The sequence below is a fragment of the Stomoxys calcitrans genome, chromosome 5 (assembly GCF_963082655.1).
Source record: "Stomoxys calcitrans chromosome 5, idStoCalc2.1, whole genome shotgun sequence".
In the NCBI taxonomy this organism is placed as follows: Eukaryota; Metazoa; Arthropoda; class Insecta; order Diptera; family Muscidae; genus Stomoxys; species Stomoxys calcitrans.
In genome coordinates, this window is record NC_081556.1 from 10,431,783 (window position 1) to 10,456,129 (window position 24,347).

The 24,347-nt window shown below is 37.2% G+C and overlaps 3 protein-coding genes, 3 long non-coding RNA genes and 1 other non-coding gene across 8 annotated transcripts; 2 read left to right on the forward strand and 5 right to left on the reverse strand.

Annotated features, from left to right (window-relative positions):
- Nucleotides 1-2,340: 2,340 nt before the first annotated feature.
- On the reverse strand, nt 2,341-3,874 carry LOC106081243 (uncharacterized). Its single transcript, XR_009398351.1, has 2 exons — nt 3,603-3,874; nt 2,341-3,510 (listed from the first exon to the last, which is right to left on the reverse strand). It is a non-coding gene; the product is annotated as an uncharacterized LOC106081243 (transcript).
- A 1,071-nt stretch (nt 3,875-4,945) lies between these two features.
- LOC131993980 (uncharacterized) lies at nt 4,946-5,293 on the reverse strand (the record flags this gene model as incomplete). Its single annotated transcript, XM_013243075.2, has 2 exons — nt 4,946-5,133; nt 5,189-5,293. Coding segments are annotated over 2 exons (192 nt in total), but the record flags the coding sequence as incomplete, so codon positions are not given.
- A 371-nt stretch (nt 5,294-5,664) lies between these two features.
- On the forward strand, nt 5,665-6,197 carry LOC106081245 (uncharacterized). Its single transcript, XM_059369049.1, has 2 exons — nt 5,665-5,808; nt 5,978-6,197. Exons 1-2 carry the CDS (start codon nt 5,762-5,764, stop codon nt 6,096-6,098), a joined length of 168 nt encoding a protein of 55 aa, XP_059225032.1. The 5' UTR covers nt 5,665-5,761; the 3' UTR covers nt 6,099-6,197.
- A 2,176-nt stretch (nt 6,198-8,373) lies between these two features.
- Nucleotides 8,374-9,105, reverse strand: LOC131997709 (uncharacterized). Its single transcript, XR_009398348.1, has 2 exons — nt 8,568-9,105; nt 8,374-8,504 (listed from the first exon to the last, which is right to left on the reverse strand). It is a non-coding gene; the product is annotated as an uncharacterized LOC131997709 (long non-coding RNA).
- Nucleotides 9,106-12,135: 3,030 nt separating this feature from the next.
- LOC131997710 (uncharacterized) lies at nt 12,136-14,193 on the reverse strand. Of its 2 annotated transcripts, XR_009398350.1 has the most exons (4): nt 13,539-14,193; nt 13,015-13,461; nt 12,629-12,921; nt 12,136-12,562 (listed from the first exon to the last, which is right to left on the reverse strand). It is a non-coding gene; the product is annotated as an uncharacterized LOC131997710 (long non-coding RNA). The 2 variants fall into 2 exon arrangements; XR_009398349.1 differs by having other exon boundaries at nt 13,015-14,193.
- A 3,107-nt stretch (nt 14,194-17,300) lies between these two features.
- LOC131997708 (uncharacterized) lies at nt 17,301-18,031 on the reverse strand. The gene is made up of 2 exons (XR_009398347.1): nt 17,495-18,031; nt 17,301-17,431 (listed from the first exon to the last, which is right to left on the reverse strand). It is a non-coding gene; the product is annotated as an uncharacterized LOC131997708 (long non-coding RNA).
- A 2,199-nt stretch (nt 18,032-20,230) lies between these two features.
- On the forward strand, nt 20,231-22,214 carry LOC106081244 (ras-related protein Rab-4B). Its single transcript, XM_013243076.2, has 4 exons — nt 20,231-20,419; nt 20,502-20,582; nt 21,137-21,469; nt 21,538-22,214. Exons 1-4 carry the CDS (start codon nt 20,404-20,406, stop codon nt 21,750-21,752), a joined length of 645 nt encoding a protein of 214 aa, XP_013098530.1. The 5' UTR covers nt 20,231-20,403; the 3' UTR covers nt 21,753-22,214.
- Nucleotides 22,215-24,347: the final 2,133 nt, after the last annotated feature.

The window sequence follows — 24,347 nt, forward strand, 5'->3', positions numbered from 1 at the left end:
CTTTTTCGAATTTCGAACAATGTGAAGCATTCCGCAGTTCGAAATTCGAGGACGATTCGAAAAATAAACAGAATTACTTAAAATTTCACATTTAATTTTTTTTTGCATTTTTTTAGCAAAGGCTACCCCCTTATGAAATTTTTCAATTTTCGATGGAAAAAAATTTTTCGAGTTGAGTATACAGCATTGAAGATTATGGCAAAAAATTCGGATTAGTGCAACTCCTATGTTTTTTCAACAAAAAACAAGCTCAAAACCGCATAATTCACATCCGAAGAATGTTAAGAAAATCAAGGAGAGTTTCAAGTTGCTGTAACATCTTAAGTTTTGCGAACTTCAAAACTCTGAGGACACCGTTGGATTTGTGAATAAAATACCTTTCCGCAGAGGTGCTGGATGATGCAACACTGTAAAGTTTTCTATGAAAAACATCGCAAAAACCAAATATTTTTGAGCGTAAAAACTCAAAGTCGTTTTCAACGCCTAAAACGCTGTAACTTCTTCACTTTTTCGAATTTCGAACAATGTCAAGCATTCCGCAGTTCGAAATTCGAGGACGATTCGAAAAATAAACAGAATTACTTAAAATTTCACATTTAATTTTTTTTGCATTTTTTTAGCAAAGGCTACCCCCTTATGAAATTTTTCAATTTTCGATGGAAAAAACATTTTCGAGTTGAGTATACAGCATTGAAGATTATGGCAAAAAATTCGGATTAGTGCAACTCCTATGTTTTTTCAAGAAAAAACAAGCCCAAAACCGCATAATTCACATCCGAAGAATGTTAAGAAAATCAAGGAGCGTTTCAAGTTGCTGTAACATCTTAAGTTTTGCGAACTTCAAAACTCTGAGGACACCATTGGATTTGTGAATAAAATACCTTTCCGCAGAGGTGCTGGATGATGCAACACTGTAAAGTTTTCTATGAAAAACATCGCAAAAACCAAATATTTTTGAGCGTAAAAACTCAAAGTCGTTTTCAACGCCTAAAACGCTGTAACTTCTTCACTTTTTCGAATTTCGAACAATGTGAAGCATTCCGCAGTTCGAAATTCGAGGACGATTCGAAAAATAAACAGAATTACTTAAAATTTCACATTTAATTTTTTTTGCATTTTTTTAGCAAAGGCTACCCCCTTATGAAATTTTTAAATTTTCGATGGAAAAAAAATTTTCGAGTTGAGCATACAGCATTGAAGATTATGGCAAAAAATTCGGATTAGTGCAACTCCTATGTTTTTTCAACAAAAAACAAGCTCAAAACCGCATAATTCACATCCGAAGAATGTTAAGAAAATCAAGGAGAGTTTCAAGTTGCTGTAACATCTTAAGTTTTGCGAACTTCAAAACTCTGAGGACACCTCTGGATTTGTGAATAAAATACCTTTCCGCAGAGGTGCTGGATGATGCAACACTGTAAAGTTTTCTATGAAAAACATCGCAAAAACCAAATATTTTTGAGCGTAAAAACTCAAAGTCGTTTTCAACGCCTAAAACGCTGTAACTTCTTCACTTTTTCGAATTTCGAACAATGTGAAGCATTCCGCAGTTCGAAATTCGAGGACGATTCGAAAAATAAACAGAATTACTTAAAATTTCACATTTATTTTTTTTTGCATTTTTTTAGCAAAGGCTACCCCCTTATGAAATTTTTCAATTTTCGATGGAAAAAAATTTTTCGAGTTGAGTATACAGCATTGAAGATTATGGCAAAAAATTCGAATTAGTGCAACTCCTATGTTTTTTCAACAAAAAACAAGCTCAAAACCGCATAATTCACATCCGAAGAATGTTAAGAAAATCAAGGAGAGTTTCAAGTTGCTGTAACATCTTAAGTTTTGCGAACTTCAAAACTCTGAGGACACCGTTGGATTTGTGAAGAAAATACCTTTCCGCAGAGGTGCTGGATGATGCAACACTGTAAAGTTTTCTATGAAAAACATCGCAAAAACCAAATATTTTTGAGCGTAAAAACTCAAAGTCGTTTTCAACGCCTAAAACGCTGTAACTTCTTCACTTTTTCGAATTTCGAACAATGTGAAGCATTCCGCAGTTCGAAATTCGAGGACGATTCGAAAAATAAACAGAATTACTTAAAATTTGACATTTAATTTTTTTTTGCATTTTTTTAGCAAAGGCTACCCCCTTATGAAATTTTTCAATTTTCGATGGAAAAAAATGTTTTGAGTTGTGTATACAGCATTGGAGATTAAACAATATATGCTTCTAAAATGCCCGGAGCTCCAAGTTCCAGCCTTTTTTTCTCTGAAACACACATTTTTTTTTCCAATTTTTTCACGATTATTTTTTTTAAATAAATGATTTTGAAGAAAAAAAAAACTTGCTGATTTCATTCATTGACAAAAAATGTTTACATTGACTGAGGAGTTACATTCGATGTTCTGCTTTTCGTCTCACTATCGGTTGTCAACTGACTCTCAACATATATCTTGTAATTTATTTTCTCGTCAGGAGAAATGCCAATAATGTGCAGCATCTCAAGAGTGAATCTGCAATTGTAATGATTCTCCTGAGTGAGAATCTTTAGGTCTTTGAAGTTCGGTTTTTGGCCAGTTTGGGCACAGCAGGGGCGGTTTTCTGCCCTAGCGGTTTATTTACAGCTTTTTGATCTTGGACTTGTGTGAAGAGGGTCCAGTTTTCAATTATGTCATATTTTGGTCTTGTCCCAATTGCATTTAATTTTATACAATATATTCGATTTGTCCCCTTTTTCGATTTTGAACTTGGTCATGCTGAATAGCTGATTGACGGTCCAGCTTGTCTTCCAGACTAACTGATACTTCTCCTTATCGTAGATATTGGACTTGCTAAGTCTCTCCGAGAAGCCTTCTACATATGATACCGTTTTGTATATTTTTCCTTCTGAATCTTTAGGCCTTTTCGAATCGTCTCCATAGCTTTGTTTGGCTTTGCATATCAATTGTCTTATGGTGTGACTGGGAAAATCATTGGCTTTTAAAATGGCTTTTATTCTTCCCTCGTTTCTCTTGATAAAATTTGTCGTGGTATTAGTTTTTATTCGTCTGTGGTGTTTAGATTGAAAATTGATAAGTCATCCCGAAGCGGTCGATTTTTTGTACCAATCAACTTTCAGTACGTTATTTCGTCTATGTACCATACAGTCAAGGTATGGTAGTTTATTTTCTAGTTCCTCCTCTTTAGAGTGAACTGTATTTGTCGGTGGTAAGCATTTAGAGCTTCTAAAGTATGGTCGACATCCGATTTCCTTACGACTGCGAAGATATCATCCACATATATTGTTATTATCTTTGGTTTGCTATTCTCTCTGCTACGTTGTCAGGTAGGTCTTCCATAATAATATCGGCGATCATGGGTGATGCTGGGGAACCCATAGGCATGTTCTTAAGCTGCTCGTAAAATTCATCCTCATATTTGAAGTATCTTGTCTCCTTGATACAAAATTATATTATTTCCTTAAAAATGTTGCATGGTATACGTGTTTGTTTTTCAATTTCTCCCCATTTTCTCTGAAATGTTTACAAAACTTGTAGGAAATAGAAGTATCATATTTAGAAAATTTTAAAAAAAGTAGTTTTTACAAACTTTTTGAATTGTATACTTTTTGTATTTAGGCAAGTGCCGGTGCCGACCGTCCTTTCACTGAGACTCTCCCCCGATTTTCCGAAGTCGCTGCACCTGTTTCTTGTGTTAACTGTGAACCCCATACAGATCGGGGCTCAAGGTTCCTGCCTGTGTGGGACTCAGAGCTATGCCGTTACATCTGTTTCGGCTGGCAAGCAGGAGCTTGGCGAGGATTGCTGCGTCTTCAGGCAAATGTGGCTACAACAACAAAAATAGATGTAGCTAAACGTGATATTAATTCATATTAACCAGCTTTATATAAATTTCTTATGGAAATCATTTTGGTAGCCATCCAAGGTTTGTTTTACAAAAACATTTAACGCTCGTTTTTCAACTAGTATAAAAATCTTATTAAACATTTATTACAAGAAGAAAAAAGGAAAAAGGTTGTTACAAAAATATTAGATTTATATAATCACTTAGCTCAGTAAATTTGTCGAAGTTGAACTCTTTTGGGCTATCTATGGAGTTCATTGTGAAAAATAAAGTAAACAATACATCTTGTAGAACATAGCGTTGGCTAATGGCAGCACATGGATTTTCTAGGGTTTTGTGAAGTTTCAAATTACCCACAAAGACCTCAAAGAATTTACAGATACTATGACGAAAGAATTTGTTTTTCAAACAATGCTGGTATAGGGCCTTTCCTTTAGAGGAACTTGAAACACATTTAAATATGGAATTCATAAAGCATGATAAACCCAATGTATGCTGATCATTTCGCATCAACTTACAGATTAAGTCCTCTACAATTACACATTTCTCATAATAAATGCTATGCTGATTTTCACAAAATATATAACCTAAAGTATCAAAACCTATTGTTTGGAGTATTCTTTCCAAAGCTATATCGGTTTTCGTAACAGGTAAGGAGAAATAATGTCTTAAGATTAAGTAGAGACTTTTCCTTCGAGGGGAAACATTCATTATTGGCTTTTGTGATATGTTAGCCATGTTTAGTTGTTGAGGCAAATGTTTGTTAACAAAACTCACTATGTGGTCTACAATGACAGCATTAGAAATTGATTCGGGAAGCTTTGCCACATGTTTCATGAAAGCCGGAATTAATACAGATTCTGCCATGTAATGCAAACGCTTTTTTATATCATCGCCGCAATTAGGATTGTTAGCTTCCAAAGATATATTTTCATAAACGTATATGACGTTTTTAAAACAAGTTTCAATGTCCTTCCATTCGCATGTGGTTTGGGTTGTTATGAAGTGTATAGCACTGGAGCATAGTTCTAGCAGCTCTGTATCCGATGGTTTGGTATCAAGTCGCAAGGAGTTCATTTTTTGGTTAATAGAAAACTTCAACAATCATGGAATTATGTGGTAATTATTTTGTATCTTAATCAATTAAGCATTTTTTTTAACAAAAACTCAGACTATATCGATAATGCGTCATATTAATTATTGACTTAATTTGATTTCTTGTAATTCTGATAACAATTAACCGGGTCTGTTGCGGTAAAATTAGTGCAGGCCACTTTACTGGCTTTAAAATTCTAAAAAGACAATTTATTATGTATTATTAGTCAGCTTTAATGAGTGTGTCCTTACCTTAAAATCTCCAATAATAAGATACCAAAGGAATATAAAGACCAAGGGCATTAAATTGAAAGCAATGAATAACTCAAATAAACCAAACAACTCCATTCTTAATTTTTTTTTTAGCAACAATCAGGTGGGGTTCTGTGAAATGACATTCAACTGCTGTGTATGACGGTATAAAATGTCAAATTACATTCTTGCGAGCTGTACTAAATTAAAGCGTCTACAATATAAAAGGCTCCTAGACTTGGTGACACAAGTTTAAATAAAAAACAATTGAATGCTTTATAATGCCTTCAGCTTCTTTTTATTTAAATTTAATAACTACATTCGTTTTTTGCCAGAATTTGAAGATAATTACAAAAAGGCACTAATAATAGTAAGTGGTGTAAGTACGTTGACGTCTCATTCGTACGCCGCCATTTTGTATGGCTATGCCTTGTTACAATCATATGGCAACACCATGGCAAATCGCAAGCACAGAGTTGACTTAAATTGGCCAGCTGTCAGTTCTTGTAAATTGCACGAAAAAGGTCTAGTAGCCTAAACCATTTAGAATTTCCCAAAGAATATACCACCAAAATGAAGGTACCTTTTGGAAAGAAACACGCTGAAATTGCCACCTCCTTGTAAGTAAATGCAAATATACCAAGTATACGTTGCATATGCATATATTGCAAACAAACAAAATCACTTTTCATAAAGGATGACTTCGCATTGCATAACAACGTAGCATTTGGTGGACGAATACACAAAAAGAAAATATTTTTTGGCTAATCAAAAATCATCTCTTTGCAGTATTGGCTCCGCTGTTGGCTATGGTGGTGCTGCTACCTTGGGTTTGTTATATTTCACCGACTGGAAATTGGTGCTTCAATACATGCCATTCTATGGTTCTAAATTCGCAAAATCCGAATAAATGTGTTCGTATATTTCAAAGTTTTGGATAAGACTAGTATGTGTAGTTAAATTTTAAGAATATTTGAATTAATAAATTTAAGATTTGGCGACACATCAAGTGAGTTTGGTTTCTTGCAACTATATGAAACCAATTGGGAAGAATTTTTACAGATAAGCTATTAAAGTTGCAGGGTATAAGATGCTGAATGCGCTAACACATGTTCTTATTTTGTTGGCGCATTCAATATCGCGGTATAATCTTCCCCAACGTGATATTAAAGTGATCACAAGTAAAGCGGTTTCCTTGTCTGTATGGTCCCGAGAGGTTCTTTCCTATTCATAATGAAGAGCGTGTATCAGCAGGCGACATGCTTCAAAGTTGTGAGAAATATCAAACTCAGATATGCCTGGACTTCTCAGGATTTGGCCCAGTGTGGAAATTTGATGGAGGATTTACAATGGTAAAGCCGCATTCATAGTAACAAATTATTTCATTTTCACTTTTAATTTTTCACACAGTACTCTTGAGTGTATTTTGTATACGATGGGAAGGAGACTTATAAATTTATTGTTGTTGTTGTAGCCACATTTTCATTTAGATGCGGCGATCCTCTTCAATCTCCTTTTAATGAGCAAGCTCGTTTCGATCCAAAGGATCAATTGCTGCGGTAGTAACTTCGTTGTAGTTGTAGCAATGTGTTATACATTGAGGCGGCAGCCTTTGCCGATGCAGAATTTCATCGGGCCAATCTAGTATGTACAACCGGATGCCATGGGATTGAGTAACTTTGTAGTTAGCGCTTGCTTACTCACATACAAATACAAATTTGTCCATGAACATTTCACTAAGGAACAGGGGCAAAACTCTAACATATCAATGAGTGCTGCCCGATTCAAGATAAGGGGCTTCCTTTTTACAGCTGAGTCGGAACGGCGTGCCGCAGTGTGACACCTCTTTGGGGAGAAGTTTTTACATGACAGCCAACCATTTTTTTAATAATGGCATAGTTGCTCACAAGATGCCAGCATTAGGAGTGACCATCGCTGAAAAATTTTTCTGATGTTTTGGCCAGAATTCGAACACAGGCTTTCTGCGCCATAGAGTGACATGCTAACCCCTGCGCTAAGGTAGCCTTCGGGTCATAGTGTGCTAAAAATCTATTCATCGGTTATGCGTTCTTTTAGCCAGGCAGCGCAGATTAACTGACGCAACCACCCAATCAGCCTTAGCCTCTGGTCTAATATAGTCCAGCTGCCAAACCATCGGATCCTACAGCCATGTTATTTTAAACTAGACGGCATACATTCTTTACCATCATCAGGGATTAGTTCTGCGGAATTCTCGTCGTAGCCACTATCGGTTACTAGCAGCTGGTTAAATGTTCTTCCTTTACCCTTATCCCACTATTTGTATTTGTTATCAGATTCCTTCGTTGTCGCTGCAGGAGTATGTGTATATCCCAAAGCTATGGGTAAAGCACCTGGCGCGTACTACAGGGTCATTCCTTTTGCCGCATTATTGGCTTCAGTAACATTTAAGCGCTGCCGATCGTACCCCAGTAAGGATTTCGCGGCATTTCCCTTAGAGTGGGCGGTTTTCCACTGTCCTGCTATATCGCTCTTTGTTTGTCTGTTTGCTATATTCTTGGCTTTAACAGCATTTTGGCACTACTGATCGTATGATGATTTTCTTGAGGGAAGTTTTAGGTACTCTCGAACGGATTTCGTGGCATTTCCTTTGGAGTGGGCTATGGTTTTCCATTGTCCAGCTATATCATTGGGACAAGGACTGCTTTTTAATGCAAAATTATACGGGTATTCACAAAACTTAACGTAGCTTTAAAATAGCTTTACTTGACAGTTTACCTTTACGGAACTTTCAAGTTTCCATACTGTTACATTTTAAGGCTTCATTCAAGGCGAATTTAAAAAGGTGATCTCACGCGAACAGCTATTAACAGCCGGCCAGGTTTGATGGTATTAAGATGTTAGATTGTTGTTTACATTCTCTTTGTTGTTGTGTTCTTTCTTGCATATTCTCTGCTCATATACGCACACGTATACACACATTCACACAAATTTCTTTGTGTGTTTGGCAAAACGTGGCGATCAGCTTGATGACAACATGGCGGATTAAACCATATGATTTGTGGTTGTTGTACAAATGAGACCACCTTTAATTGTTTCGCCATGATTTTTGTCTATTTTGGGTTAAAGAAAATGTTTCAGTCATTTTTGATAAAGGTTGTTGCGGAGGCCACTGAGCCATCGACCCAAATAAACGATTCATGATCTAAAATTTTATGATGATATTTATTGGCATCATATACAAAATGGTTTGCTGGGTTATGGCGATGTCGGTCATTGGGTGTGTAAAGATTTAATTGGCTCCTGGTCATCTTTATTCGAATCGTATCGACACTCACTGTGAAAATAGAAATTTAGAACATAGGACTCCTATTGTGGGTAATGAAATGGGGTGACAAACCTGGGAAGAAACGTGCAGTGTAGACCCACATTAATGTACATATATTCGGTGCGACAGTTTTTCTTTGAACGATGTTTTTCTTTATACGCCAGACAGAGCGAGAGTTCGCAAGAATTGACAAATATTCGGCCGGCTATATATATATATATATATCACATTGTATATGTGTCTGTGATCGTGTTTGGTGCCGTAACCTGGGCTTCATGAATGTAATCATGGTGTGGAACTGCTGCTGGGAGTTTATGTTCATTGATTAATTGTGGATATTTAGCCCACACCGTGCGCATACGTTTGACAAAAATTTGCCAAATGCGGTGGTTTTTGCTGTATACGCACGGGTGGAATGTGTGGACGTATGTGTGTAAACTTTTTCTTTGGTTTTTGTGGCCATGTTTTATCGCCTGTGACTCCTATTTTAATGTTTTCTTGGGCCAAATTATTGGTTGCATGGGACGGAATATTATTTATGCCCTGTTTTATGGTGCCGGCAGAATTATTTGCGAATTTATGAGGAAATATAATTTTTGGCTTGTGGTCGGTGGCATGGTTGGTGGCGAATGACATTTTCTCGTAGTTGGCCATATGTTAGGAAGTGACCGGAATTGTGTATTAGTACAAGTACAGGGTTGGTTACAAGTAGGGATTCATTCATAAAATCCCGCGAAACATGGGGAATGCATACTATGCGATGTTTAAGACCGGAAAATAGAATTTAATAAAAATTTTGATTAAAAAGAAATTTAAACCTGGTTTTTGAAGAAAAAGGACAGATATTGTCAAAAATGGCGTGAAGAAGCCTACTTTGTGATAAAATGAGGGTATAAATAGAGCAATGAATCGAGAAAGAGGCCATTTTTTAAAAAAAGTGTCTATCGAGTTTATTGAACAGGCGGATGGAAATTTGTTAAAACGAGCGGCAAAATTGAATTTTAAAATTCATATTAGAAGTATCTGTGTTGTGTCGGCAATAGTCTTGATTTTTTTGTTCTTTTGGTTTTTTGTGACGTCGTATAAGTCAAAGGCGAAGTGAGTGTAACTATGATGGACAATTTAGAGCAGCAATTAATTATTTATTCCGATAGGTCCGGGATAGTGTCCTGTGGATTCAGGAGGCATCCATTTTTTGGTCATACACCCGTTTTTGCAACAAGTAGCCTGCACCAGAATAATAAATCGCTCGGATCTGGAAGTGGGACACCTTATATATATTAACCTTTTTTTCCATACAAACAAAGTTCAACGGAATAAGGACAAAATATCAACATTAAACAGCAACAAGTTTGTACACCTTTTGTTTTGGAGATTGCCAGGTATGAGAATGTGTGTGCTTGTGCGGTTGATTTAACATACAACAAATACCCGCCAAGAAAGTCATTAAGGAGCCTCCCATATAAAATATCGTTTCGGGAAAAATTTGCAAAATTTTAAAAAGGTAAAGAAATCCGTCCTAAGTTATTTGTCGGTGTAAAGACGACTTGCTAGGCATTAATACCAGAGAATTCCAGAAATTGGGCAATGCTCTTGTGAAGAGGCGCGATTGCCAAGCATATTTTATATGACCATAAAAAAAAAAAAAAAAAAGATCTCATGAGAGAAAATTAAGTTGCCCGGAAATAGAAAATAGCAACCTTGAGGAAAAAAAAAATATATGATGTTAACTAATTAAATCGTCTTAAAAATCTAAACCAACATTTCTTTGAATAGTTTAAGTATTTATTTTATTACAATTATTTATTATTTTTATTATTCTTATTTTTTTTACTTTTTTTATTTTTTTTTATATCGAAACGACTTTCAGACTATAAAAACCTTTTGTGTTAAGGGCAAAACAAAGTACAAAGTTTTTACCTTTTTTTTTTGCGTGCCAGGGGTTTTAGACATAGTTATCCCTTGTATTCTGCTTAACTGAGCTCACTTAGGTAGGAAGTAAAGTCCAGTAGATTCCTAATTGGGAAGTAAAAACGCTTAGAACTTTGTGGGTCCTACATTTTTAGTTTTTTTTTGACTGTGTTATTATGATCAGCAAAATTTGGACGAGATTGTGTTTTTTTTTGTAATGCTTTAGTGTTAGTATGAAAACAAAATATGTTTAATAAATATGTCTTATTGTAATTGTGAGAAAAAAATCATGTTTTGATATTTCAACATCTTTGAGAGGCAATATGTAAGGTAAACGGAGTGATGTGAAGTAAGGGGGTGTCAATGGGGTTCACAAACATGTTGATGAGGATCTGTGAACCATGGAAGGGCGGGCAGAGTGTGAGGTTTCCAAGACCAATAACCTCTGTTCAATGCAAATGTCCCTTGGTGTTAGTGTAATGGTAAATTGTTTTAATTCCCTTCATTTTTTTTGTGTTATACCTCGGGCTAGGTATTGGTGGGTTGAGGACCATCCTGAGAGTGGTTGAGTTGCCGGGGGACCAAGCCTAGTGCCAATATGGGGACATAACAGAAATGGCGCCCAATCGAAACTAAGGACTTCTAGTATTAAGAAATGTCTGTGATATTAGAAGTAGATATAGATAAGGTACATGACCAGCGAAGTACCAAGCAATAGAACACTAGTTTTTATGAAATAGCCCGAATGAACTCTAGTCAAAACTGGAAACATCTAGTTGTTATTGCAGCCGGACTTATGTGATAAGTTATTGATGTGCAATATTAAATTTAGGAGTTTTTTGATTTTAGGCTAGATTTTAGAAAATGGCGGGTCCAGTGCAATATCTTGTTAGTCAGTGTAACAATGAATGTTTTGTGATCGACCTGTACATATTCATATTTTGTTTTTGTTTTTTTTATGTATGCAATTTAAAGGTTGAGAAAATTTCTAAATAGAAATCGTTAGTAGCCGTTGTGAATATGAATCCACAAGTCAGATGTATTAGCGAGGACTTATTATTCTCGGAACTGTTTTCGTGTACCAGAAAACTGCCAGAATAGTAGATTTTTTTTTCAAAGACCATAATTTGTTGTTTTAATGTATGTCTAGGACGTTTTTGCATTGAATGCTCATTTGAGAACACTCTTTTTTTTGTTTGTGCATGTGTCAATTTTTTTTTGAGTTAACCAGACCGTTTAGTGATTTGTCCATAAATTGGAAGGTGTTTAACTTGAGACATGCAATACACCCTGTATGTTCGCTCCTGAGAATACCTTTACATATTCCTCTCGTTTATAAAAAAATAATAGCAAATTCACAAAATTTTGATTTTGCAATTCCCCTTTTTATTTTATTTATTATTTATCTATTTATTTATTTGTATGTGTCGTATTGAAAATCTTGACAATTCTTTCAGATTCAAACATTGTTTTTTTTAAATCGTTTATAAAACCTACTACTATTTTTAGCTTTTTACAATCTTTTTATTCAAACTAATTGCAATTTGCGGTCTTGACAACTGAGTCTTGTTTGCTTATTTTTTTTTACACACATCGTGTTATGAATACAAGGTCACGTTCAAGATCTAAAAGAAATAGGACAGAGTCAGATCTGAACAATACTATAACGAATATAGACCCTAAAAGAACGAAAATGATTAATTCAGAGAATCCAACGGATATAGGCAACGGTCAGATTCGGGATTTGTCTGGCAGTATTATATCTCGACCCGGTCCATCAAACGGTGTCCCTGTCCCACCTTCCACTAGTGAGGCAATGCAACAGGGGCCAAATAATACTTCAAACGCTGAAGCAGCAGGTTTAATGCCAGCAAATCGGTCTTTCGAGGAAACTATGAAGGCTATGATAGGCAATGAGTTGCGTGATGTCAGGAGGACCGTGGAGTCACTAGCCAGAACAGTGAGGGACTTGTCCAACATGGTGATTCAAGATAGGGCCCCGGCTATGGCGTTACAGAGGACCGAAGCCAATGACAATTCATCTGTCGGTGGTAATACTGGAGTTGACACACGAAATGACGCGTCCAGTACCTCGTCCACTAATAGGCCTAGATTTACGATGCCTTCCGCCAATAGTAACAATTCTTTTCCGAATTCTATAAATAACGAACAAATAAAGATTAGGGTTGATAAATTTGGTATTAATTTTGATGGCAACTTACAACGATTGACTGTTGAGGAATTTATCTTCCGGTTAGAATGTTTGCAGACCCAGTATGGTATACCTTGGGAGGAAGTTCTACGGGATTTTAGATTGTTAGTTTCCGGTCCAGCTTTGGAGTGGTTTTGGTATGCTCAGAGGCTGAAGAATTTTTCCAGCTGGTCCCATTTAAGAGAGGCATTAATGTGTCAATATAGGACAACTAAATCCACTTTCGAAGCAATGAGAGAGTTAGTCGACAGGAAGCAGGTGGTAAATGAGCCAATAGACGTTTATTTTCATAATATGGCCCAGCTTCGCGCCCGATTAGTTCAGCCAATAAGTGATTTAGATATGGTGAATATATTGAAAGTTAATGTAAAGGAAAATATAAAAGTTATAGTTTACCCCATGTCTATTTCTACGGTCGAGATGCTTCGAACAGAGTGTAAGGAGGCAGAACGTAACTTTCCACGTAGAGAACAAAGGCCAATCCAAATGAATTCGCGCCCCGCTAGACACGTAAATGAAATGTATGTTGGCGAATATGGTAGATTGGAGACAGATTTTCAGCCGGATGTAGAAGAAGTGGCTGCTATTCGCTTTAACCAGCAACAACAAACCAGGCAGTTAGTATGCTGGAATTGCCGTGAGGGAGGTCATGTTTTTATGGATTGCCCGTCTTCTGAGAGGGCATTATTTTGTTACAGGTGTGGTAAGCCCAACACGATCACTCCGAAATGTCCGAATTGTCAGCAGGGAAACCACAGAAGGGGCGTGGAGAAGATCGGGGAACCGCGTCCCTCGGAGAATCCAGGCAAATAGACCATATGACTATATTACCCCGCAAAGTATCTGAAGATGGAAGTGATAAGGGGAAACAAGATTTAGATGTCGATGGCAAACAATTTTTCCCCCAAAAGAGACATTACCTTCCCATAGAAATAAGACGGCACAATTATGCGCAGGTGCGAGCCAGAATTTTTGGTTCAGAATCCAGCCCCAAACCATTATCAAAAAGAATTTTAAAGTTACGTCAGAAATCAGCCGAAAAGCGCAAAAATAAACGCTTTTTGGTGGAGTCTGTTCACAGGGCGATAAGTAAAGTAGGCGACCCAAGGGTTTACGCCGAAGTAGAAATAGGAGACAAAGCTTTAAAAGGATTATTAGATACTGGTGCATCTGTTAGTATTATGGGGAAGAGATGCAGAGAATTCGTTGAAGATTCACAGATAGAGTTAATGCCAATCTTTAATAACGTTTCTACCGCCAGCGGCGACAATTATAGAATAATAGGAAAGATTTTATGTCAAGTGAAGTATAATGATTGCGTGAAGGAAATGATTTTGTATATGTGCCCCGATTTGGAGCAAGAACTCTACTTGGGAATAGACTTCTGGCGAAACTTTGGACTTGCCCCTAATATATTAGGTGTGGCCGAACTAAATGTGGAGAAAATTGTTAAAGACTTAGCCGAAACTAATATAGAGTATAAATTGAAGCCCCATGATTTGTCAGAGAAACAAAAGGCCAAGCTTAAGGAAGCCATTGGTGAATTTGACACTTTTGAGGAAAAGGGTCTAGGCCGTACGAAACTTGAGAAACATACCATCAAACTTATAGAGAGCGCAGAGCCTGTTAAAGATAGGTATTACCCGATATCACCGGCCGTACAGAAAATAACCTATGATGAAATTGATAATATGCTCAGATTAAACGTGATTGAAATAAGCGAAAGTCCGTGGAGTAACCGGACCACTGTAGTCAGAAAACCTGGTAAAAACCGTTTTTGTCTTGATGCTAGGAAATTAAACAAACTTACAGAAAAAGACGCCTATCCACTCCAAAACATCGACGGTATTTTGAGTCGTATAGATGAGACGTACTACATAAGTAGCGTCGATCTAAAATTTGCGTTCTGGCAAATCGAGCTAGACGAAGAGAGTAAGAAGTATACAGCCTTTACGGTAGCGGGTCGACCTTTATATCAGTTTCGAGTAATGCCCTTCGGGCTTTGTAATGCCGCACAGAGACTGTGCAGATTAATGGACAAGGTCGTCCCGAGTAGGCTGAAGGAGAATGTCTTCGTCTATCTTGACGATTTGCTCGTGATTTCTTCCGATTTCGATGAACATGTCAAGCTCTTAAAAGAAGTGGCTCAATGTTTGAAGACCGCCGGCTTGACGATAGGATTGAAGAAATCACAATTTTGTTTCCGGGAGCTGAAGTACCTCGGTTTTATCATCGGTGACGGGATGTTGAGGACAGACCCTGACAAATTGGAGGCGATAAGGAAGATACCGGTTCCCAAGAGCCCTCGAGAGGTTCGAAGTTTTCTCGGTACTGCAGGGTGGTACCGCCGATTCATACGGGACTTCGCAACAATATCGGCACCACTGACCGACACCCTCAAGAAGAGCAAAAAGTTCACGATGACTCCCGAAGCGTTAGGGGCATTTGAGGAGTTAAAAAAGGCCCTTACTTCAGCACCCGTGTTGCGACACGCTGATTTTACGAAACGCTTCTACATTCAATGTGATGCGTCTGAATACGGCATCGGAGCGGTACTCTTCCAACTGAATGAACAAGGGGACGAGCATCCGATTGCGTTTTACTCGCAGAAGTTAAATCAGTGCCAGAAAAATTACAGCGTAACGGAAAAGGAATGCCTTGCCGCCGTAATGGCAGTGAGAAAGTTCCGTCCTTACGTGGAGTTGATGGATTTCACTGTCATTACGGACCACGCTAGCCTGCAATGGCTAATGAACTTGAAGGATTTGAGTGGGAGGCTCGCCCGGTGGTCGTTGCAGTTGCAAGGATACCGCTTTGAAATACAACACCGCAAAGGCAAAGACAACGTTGTTGCTGACATGTTGTCGAGATTACCAGCCGTAGACGAAATTGATATGGGTCAGGTCTTGGACTTCGAGACCAATGAATTTGAATGCGATGAGTACAAAGATCTCATAAAGACTATAGAGGAGAATCGTGAGAGACTTCCGGATTTGAAAGTTACTGGAAACCTGGTTTTTAAAAGAGTGAGAGACGGCCGTGACGATGGGCTCCAAGAATATGATTGGAGACTGTGGATTCCTGAGGGCCTAACCCACTTATTAATTCAGAAGGCACATGATGAGCCAACCGCAGCTCATGGCGGGATGTCAAAGACCCTAAATCGGCTCCAAGAGAAATACTATTGGCCAAAGATGACATCACAAGTGAGGCAATACGTATCTAATTGTGTTACGTGTAAAGAGACGAAGCCAGTAAATTGCCGAACACAACCCACTATTGGCAATGAAGTCCAGACTGAAAGACCCTTCCAGAAACTTTATGTGGACTTCTTAGGTAAATACCCTCGGTCTAAAAGCGGAAATGCCTACATATTCATTGTAGTAGATCATTTCTCAAAGTTCACATTTTTAAAAGCGATGAGAGATGCCACTGCCACAAATGTTGTCAAGTTTCTGGTGGAGGACGTCTTTCGAAAATTCGGAGTACCAGAAACAATCCATAGTGATAATGGGGTACAATTTGTTTCAAATCACTTCAAGGAAATGATAAAATCTTTTGGTATAAATCATTTACAAACTGCACCATATTCACCGCAGTCCAATGCCTCTGAGAGGGTTAACCAGTCAGTACTCGCAGCAATCAGGGCATATTTGGAAAGCGACCACAGGGACTGGGACCTCTACCTTTCCGAAATTGAGTGTGCACTTCGTTCATCCGTTCACAGTGCGATTGGTGTTACACCCTTTTTCGCCCTTTTTGGGTATCATATGTACTCTAATGGAACGGATTATAATCTGGCTAGAAAATTGAAGTCGTTAACTGAGCACGAGATCCTGAATTTGGATAGATCAGACCGCATGACACTAGTTCGCGAGAAGATTAGAGCGAATATGCACAAAGCATTTGAAGTCAGCTCAAAGCGCTATAATCAGAGAGCTCGAATAGTGAAATTTGTGCCTGGGCAAGAGATTTATAAGCGGAATTATGTGCTCAGTGATTTTGGCAAGAATTTCAATTCAAAATTTGCCCGGAAGTTTACGAAGTGTCGAGTGTCGAAAATGGTTGGCAATAACATGTATGAATTGGAGGACCTACAAGGTAGACCCCTAGGTGTAGCCCATGCGAAGGATCTCAAGATGTGATGCTTTACAGTGAGTGCAATAAACTTTTTTTTTCACTGATTTCGAAAATAACGACTATGGCCGGCTGAGTGTCATATTATGAATGTGCAATAGATCTGTGATTCTAAAGCTAACTACGTGCAATATAGGATTAGGTAAATGTTACTGTCAACGTCCTGCATGTTAGTGATTGTCTTTAGATTATAAAGTGCAGAAATGTATTGAATGATTTACCCAATGTGAAATCCAGCGTATTGTATGGAGTGAAGCGCTCAAATGTAATCGTGAAGTGCCCTGCAAGGAGGAAGAGAATATATCAGAAAGTAACTTCATTATCGACAGACTAATATTTATGCTTCCCTAATACCACAGGAAATTTTCATAGCCCGGCTGATGAGACTTCAGGGTGTGGGAGTTCCCCACGTTGGGACGCGAACCTTCAAATAATTCGATGAGTCTAGCCTCTCGCACACCGTTTATTCAATCGTCGACTCAGAATCCCCGGTGTTTTGTTGCGGAGGCCACTGAGCCATCGACCCAAATAAACGATTCATGATCTAAAATTTTATGATGATATTTATTGGCATCATATACAAAATGGTTTGCTGGGTTATGGCGATGTCGGTCATTGGGTGTGTAAAGATTTAATTGGCTCCTGGTCATCTTTATTCGAATCGTATCGACACTCACTGTGAAAATAGAAATTTAGAACATAGGACTCCTATTGTGGGTAATGAAATGGGGTGACAAACCTGGGAAGAAACGTGCAGTGTAGACCCACATTAATGTACATATATTCGGTGCGACAGTTTTTCTTTGAACGATGTTTTTCTTTATACGCCAGACAGAGCGAGAGTTCGCAAGAATTGACAAATATTCGGCCGGCTATATATATATATATATATCACATTGTATATGTGTCTGTGATCGTGTTTGGTGCCGTAACCTGGGCTTCATGAATGTAATCATGGTGTGGAACTGCTGCTGGGAGTTTATGTTCATTGATTAATTGTGGATATTTAGCCCACACCGTGCGCATACGTTTGACAAAAATTTGCCAAATGCGGTGGTTTTTGCTGTATACGCACGGGTGGAATGTGTGGACGTATGTGTGTAAACTTTTTCTTTGGTTTTTGTGGCCATGTTTTATCGCCTGTGACTCCTATTTTAATGTTTTCTTGGGCCAAATTATTGGTTGCATGGGACGGAATATTATTTATGCCCTGTTTTATGGTGCCGGCAGAATTATTTGCGAATTTATGAGGAAATATAATTTTTGGCTTGTGGTCGGTGGCATGGTTGGTGGCGAATGACATTTTCTCGTAGTTGGCCATATGTTAGGAAGTGACCGGAATTGTGTATTAGTACAAGTACAGGGTTGGTTACAAGTAGGGATTCATTCATAAAATCCCGCGAAACATGGGGAATGCATACTATGCGATGTTTAAGACCGGAAAATAGAATTTAATAAAAATTTTGATTAAAAAGAAATTTAAACCTGGTTTTTGAAGAAAAAGGACAGATATTGTCAAAAATGGCGTGAAGAAGCCTACTTTGTGATAAAATGAGGGTATAAATAGAGCAATGAATCGAGAAAGAGGCCATTTTTTAAAAAAAGTGTCTATCGAGTTTATTGAACAGGCGGATGGAAATTTGTTAAAACGAGCGGCAAAATTGAATTTTAAAATTCATATTAGAAGTATCTGTGTTGTGTCGGCAATAGTCTTGATTTTTTTGTTCTTTTGGTTTTTTGTGACGTCGTATAAGTCAAAGGCGAAGTGAGTGTAACTATGATGGACAATTTAGAGCAGCAATTAATTATTTATTCCGATAGGTCCGGGATAGTGTCCTGTGGATTCAGGAGGCATCCATTTTTTGGTCATACACCCGTTTTTGCAACAAGTAGCCTGCACCAGAATAATAAATCGCTCGGATCTGGAAGTGGGACACCTTATATATATTAACCTTTTTTTCCATACAAACAAAGTTCAACGGAATAAGGACAAAATATCAACATTAAACAGCAACAAGTTTGTACACCTTTTGTTTTGGAGATTGCCAGGTATGAGAATGTGTGTGCTTGTGCGGTTGATTTAACATACAACAAATACCCGCCAAGAAAGTCATTAAGGAGCCTCCCATATAAAATATCGTTTCGGGAAAAATTTGCAAAATTTTAAAAAGGTAAAGAAATCCGTCCTAAGTTATTTGTCGGTGTAAAGACGACTTGCTAGGCATTAATACCAGAGAATTCCAGAAATTGGGCAATGCTCTTGTGAAGAGGCGCGATTGCCAAGCATATTTTATATGACCATAAAAAAAAAAAAAAAAAAGATCTCATGAGAGAAAATTAAGTTGCCCGGAAATAGAAAATAGCAACCTTGAGGAAAAAAAAAATATATGATGTTAACTAATTAAATCGTCTTAAAAATCTAAACCAACATTTCTTTGAATAGTTTAAGTATTTATTTTATTACAATTATTTATTATTTTTATTATTCTTATTTTTTTTACTTTTTTTATTTTTTTTTATATCGAAACGACTTTCAGACTATAAAAACCTTTTGTGTTAAGGGCAAAACAAAGTACAAAGTTTTTACCTTTTTTTTTGCGTGCCAGGGGTTTTAGACATAGTTATCCCTTGTATTCTGCTTAACTGAGCTCACTTAGGTAGGAAGTAAAGTCCAGTAGATTCCTAATTGGGAAGTAAAAACGCTTAGAACTTTGTGGGTCCTACATTTTTAGTTTTTTTTTGACTGTGTTATTATGATCAGCAAAATTTGGACGAGATTGTGTTTTTTTTTGTAATGCTTTAGTGTTAGTATGAAAACAAAATATGTTTAATAAATATGTCTTATTGTAATTGTGAGAAAAAAATCATGTTTTGATATTTCAACATCTTTGAGAGGCAATATGTAAGGTAAACGGAGTGATGTGAAGTAAGGGGGTGTCAATGGGGTTCACAAACATGTTGATGAGGATCTGTGAACCATGGAAGGGCGGGCAGAGTGTGAGGTTTCCAAGACCAATAACCTCTGTTCAATGCAAATGTCCCTTGGTGTTAGTGTAATGGTAAATTGTTTTAATTCCCTTCATTTTTTTTGTGTTATACCTCGGGCTAGGTATTGGTGGGTTGAGGACCATCCTGAGAGTGGTTGAGTTGCCGGGGGACCAAGCCTAGTGCCAATATGGGGACATAACAAGGTTTGCTTTCATTTTCTTCCCAAACAACTTAATGCTCAACTAGTGATAATAAATTTCTGCTTAAACCATACTGTGAGTGACATCATATATCGGGAAAATCAAAATATTGATTTTAAGTCAAGATTAATGATTTTGCTTTTGTGAGGCGATACACTATCATTTTTCTCAAAAATGATGTATAGTGTAAACGGTTCAAATGTATTTATGACGTTAACGTTATACAAACGTGACAATTCCCTACGTTTTTATTTAGGTACTTCTGCAAAATGAAATTTACATCGAAACAATAACAATACTTTTAGTCATATATGAGAGTGTGAAAATAAAACAAATTGAAAATTGTAAAACTACAGATGTAAAATAAATGTAAATTTAAAAAAAAGTCTGTGGAAAACTTTTAACTGTAACGAAAAATCGATTATTTATTATCTAGCAAGCTTTTGGAACTCAACAAAACATGTCTGAATCTTATGGTAATTGCTACAATGTCTTGTCGATTTACTTGTTTTTCCACTAATTAGTTGTTGTTTTTTTCCTACACCATCTTTTCCACAGATTATTTATTTAAATTTTTAATTATTGGATCTGCTGGCAGTGGAAAGAGCTGCATTTTGCACCATTTCATCGAAAATAAATGTAAGTTCGAAGAAAAAAGAAAGAAGCTACCTGTGTTTGTGTTATTTCACACCACCATTGCACCACTGGGGAAATAAAATTGCGTGTTCAATTTTATTATTTTTTTGTGGAGATGTAAATAAGGGAGAAGTGTAGATGGATGTAACAAGTTCGTAAACGGGGGTGTACACGAGGACCCTAACACCTTGTGCAAATATTCATTGCTGACCTCTCAGCAATTTTTAGATCATTTTTTATATTATGCTATGAATGGAATGATAGTGGCTTCTTTTAGGGCACTACACTACCTCTTTAAAAACTTGGAGAAAATGTAAGAATTGGAATGCGATTCGATGTAATTGTAGATTTCATTTATATAATATTATGTTTGCATACTCAAGAAGAAGCGCAAAGCCTAGGGCTGCTTTGAAGCCCTTCTTAGGTCGTCTAAAGAGTTTAAGCAGTCTGCAAACACTATATAAGTAGATGTTTGTGTACAGCTTTGTTTACGAATACGCTTTTAGGTCTTTTATAAAGAATATTTTTTAACTGTATAAAACTTTCCTTTTCTTCAGTTAAAGACGACAGTTCCCATACCATTGGTGTAGAATTTGGTTCACGTATTGTTAATGTGGGTGGAAAATCGGTAAAATTACAAATATGGGATACTGCTGGCCAGGAACGTTTTCGCTCAGTAACTCGATCCTATTATCGAGGTGCTGCAGGAGCTCTACTTGTGTATGACACAACATCGCGTGATTCGTTTAATGCCCTTACCAATTGGCTAAACGATGCACGTACTTTGGCCAGTCCCAACATTGTAATATTACTGGTGGGCAATAAAAAGGATTTGGAGGAGGCCAGAGAAATCACATTTTTGGAGGCAAGCACTTTTGCCCAAGAAAATGGTAAGATAACTAATACTTCAAATGCTTTTTTTTGACAAAACAAATAACTTTTTTTGTTCCTTTCACAGAGCTGATATTTCTTGAAACCAGCGCCAAAACTGGAGAAAATGTGGAAGAGGCCTTCTTAAAGTGTTCGAAAACCATATTAGCCAAAATAGAAACCGGCGAACTGGATCCCGAGCGCATTGGCAGTGGCATTCAATATGGAGGTGCTGCCTTGAAAAATCTTCAACAGACACGGCAACGAAGCATTAATAAGCCTGATTGCGGATGTCGCGTATAAATATAGTAGCAGCAGCAGCAAAACGTTTGTTGTTTATCGTCTATTTGTGTTTTATATAAAACGAATTATTTATATGCATATATATTCAAAAATTTTTATTAATACTTAACCCATTACATAACACTTTTGTGTGAATCTCGTTTCAAACTTAAGTCGGTCGATTTTTCTGTATAATTCATTCCATCTGTTTTGTCCCTTTTTCATTTTTTTTGTAGTACCTTGCCCTACTTTTTTCCTATGCTAAAAGGTTGTTTTTTTAGTATTTTTAAAATTTTTGTTGATGTTTTTAATTTAGTATTTTTTTTTTAAGTTTACCCAAATGGTCGGCGTTATGATGAACAAAAATTTTATCTACAATATGTTGAAAATCTTATTCTTATTTTTTAAGCATTTCTATTTGTATATAAGACCAATGAGAAATAAAGTAGAACATAAATTATTTACAATAGTAGCTAAGGCAAATATATAAGATTTTTATAAAAAAAATGCGAAAGGGAGTAGGTACAACAAATTTGGAAACTTTAAAACCCATGGTACGACCAAGAGTGTCGAAAGGGCATACAAACGAACTCTGCAAGCAGTAGCAGAGTCAGGTGAAAGAGGCATCTGCAGAAAAGTTGAGAGGAGAAAAGTCCATTCCGCAGAAATCAAAGGGAAATTTAAAGACATGAGTCTGAACGAGTCGATACAGGAGACAAAATGAAGTCAAGGAATTTTAATCAAGAATTAAAAACCAAATCGAAGATTTTGGTACAAGCAAAACCTCCTGCAGATACATAGAAGGAGATGTGGTCAGAGAACGTAAGTCCGATAGCGATTACAATATCACAGAACTAATCTCTGATAAAGATATAGAATGTATGCTATCTATACTATCCGAATGAGGTTCAAAAAGCCCTACTGAAAAACAACAAAGCAGCAGCAAACGATGGGTTGCCCGTTGAACTATTTATGATCGCAGGCGACACGTTGATATGGGGTATGCATTAGCTCGTCTGCACGATTTGGCAAGAATCATACATATGCGATGATTGGAACCTCACCATACAATGTCCCATACAGAAGAAAGGAAACAAGGCAGTATGTGCCAACTACAGAGGAAAAATTGTCGAGCGTACTGTGTGAAATTTTAAAATCTAAAGTCAATCATATAATTGAGGCTTTAGACCTCATTCTGTTTTGGCCTTTAGAATAGCCTTCCAAGCGCCTCCATCTTCTGCGCTATTTCTATAATCTATGAAACCAAGTTTCGAGGTGTCTCTCACCACTTGATATCTCCATGGGTCATTTGGCCGTCCCGGAATGCGTGTTCCATCGCGACCGCTTTCAAAAGACTTGTTTGCTGGAGCTTCTTTATTCATTCTGACAACATGACCAGCCAACGAAGTATGCGAACGGCTTCCAGTAACAATTTGTGCAAATGTGTACAAATATTTGAGTACACCATGGCGAAACAATAAAGGTGGTCTCATTTGTACAACAAACACAAATCATATCGTGCAATCCGCCAGCTTGCCATCAAGCTGATCGACGTTTTGCCAACACATACAAAAAAATTTGTGTGCGCTTGTGTATACGTGTGCGTAAATGAGCATAGAATATGTGAGAAAGAAGATAACAACAAAGAGAATGCAAACAAAAATCTCACATCTTGATACCGTCAAACATGGCCGTCTGTTAACAGCAGTTCGACTGAGACCATCTTATTAAATCCGCCTTGTGAGTGCACGAACACACTTAGTATGTAGTAGTATACGCCAACGATGTTTTGCAACACGTTTTTCATTTAGGTTGCCATTGTTCACGACCAGCGTTGCCGTTTTGGACTTTTTCTACCAAATTTGGTAGAATTTACTTTAAATTTTAAGGGTTTAGTCGATTTTGATAGATTTTTAGAGAATTTGTACTTTGACACCCACTTCCATAAGATGGGGGTATATTGACTAAGTCATTCCGTTTGCAACACATTAAAATAGCCATTTTCGACCCTACAAAATATATACATTCTAGATCGTCGTAAAATTCTAAGGCGATTTAACGGTGTCCGCGTTTTTTCCGTCCGATGCTGTTGTTATCACGCTACAGCCATCAAAAACTGAGATATATAGCTACATTTTGGGACAGATCCACATTTTTTCAGGAAAATAGCCCCCCCCCATATTGATATTCGGACAGAATATGGTCAACATCGGACTATATTTAAATATCGGCGGTCATGTAAATCATTTGATTTGAGGTTATGAGCCCGTATAAGTCTATTTCTTGCCCAATTTTGCTGGAATTTGATAGAGTTAGCAACATTAGGCCCCTTGACACCAGTGCCGAGTATGGTCAATATGGAATAATAGGTAATAAACATATATAGTGTGTTGTGTCAGACCCTAAGGTTTATATTAAACTCTTATAAGGCCATGAGCTCAAAATAGTCTCCATTGTTTCCCGAAACTGACTAAATTAAGATAAGTGCGTATATTTGCTCCCCTAAAAATGTTATACTCAAAAAAGACCAATATCTGAAAAAAACTTCTTTTGTTCACAAATGTAAAAAAAAAAAAAAATGGGTATCTAAAGTTCGGCATGACCGAACTTAATGCA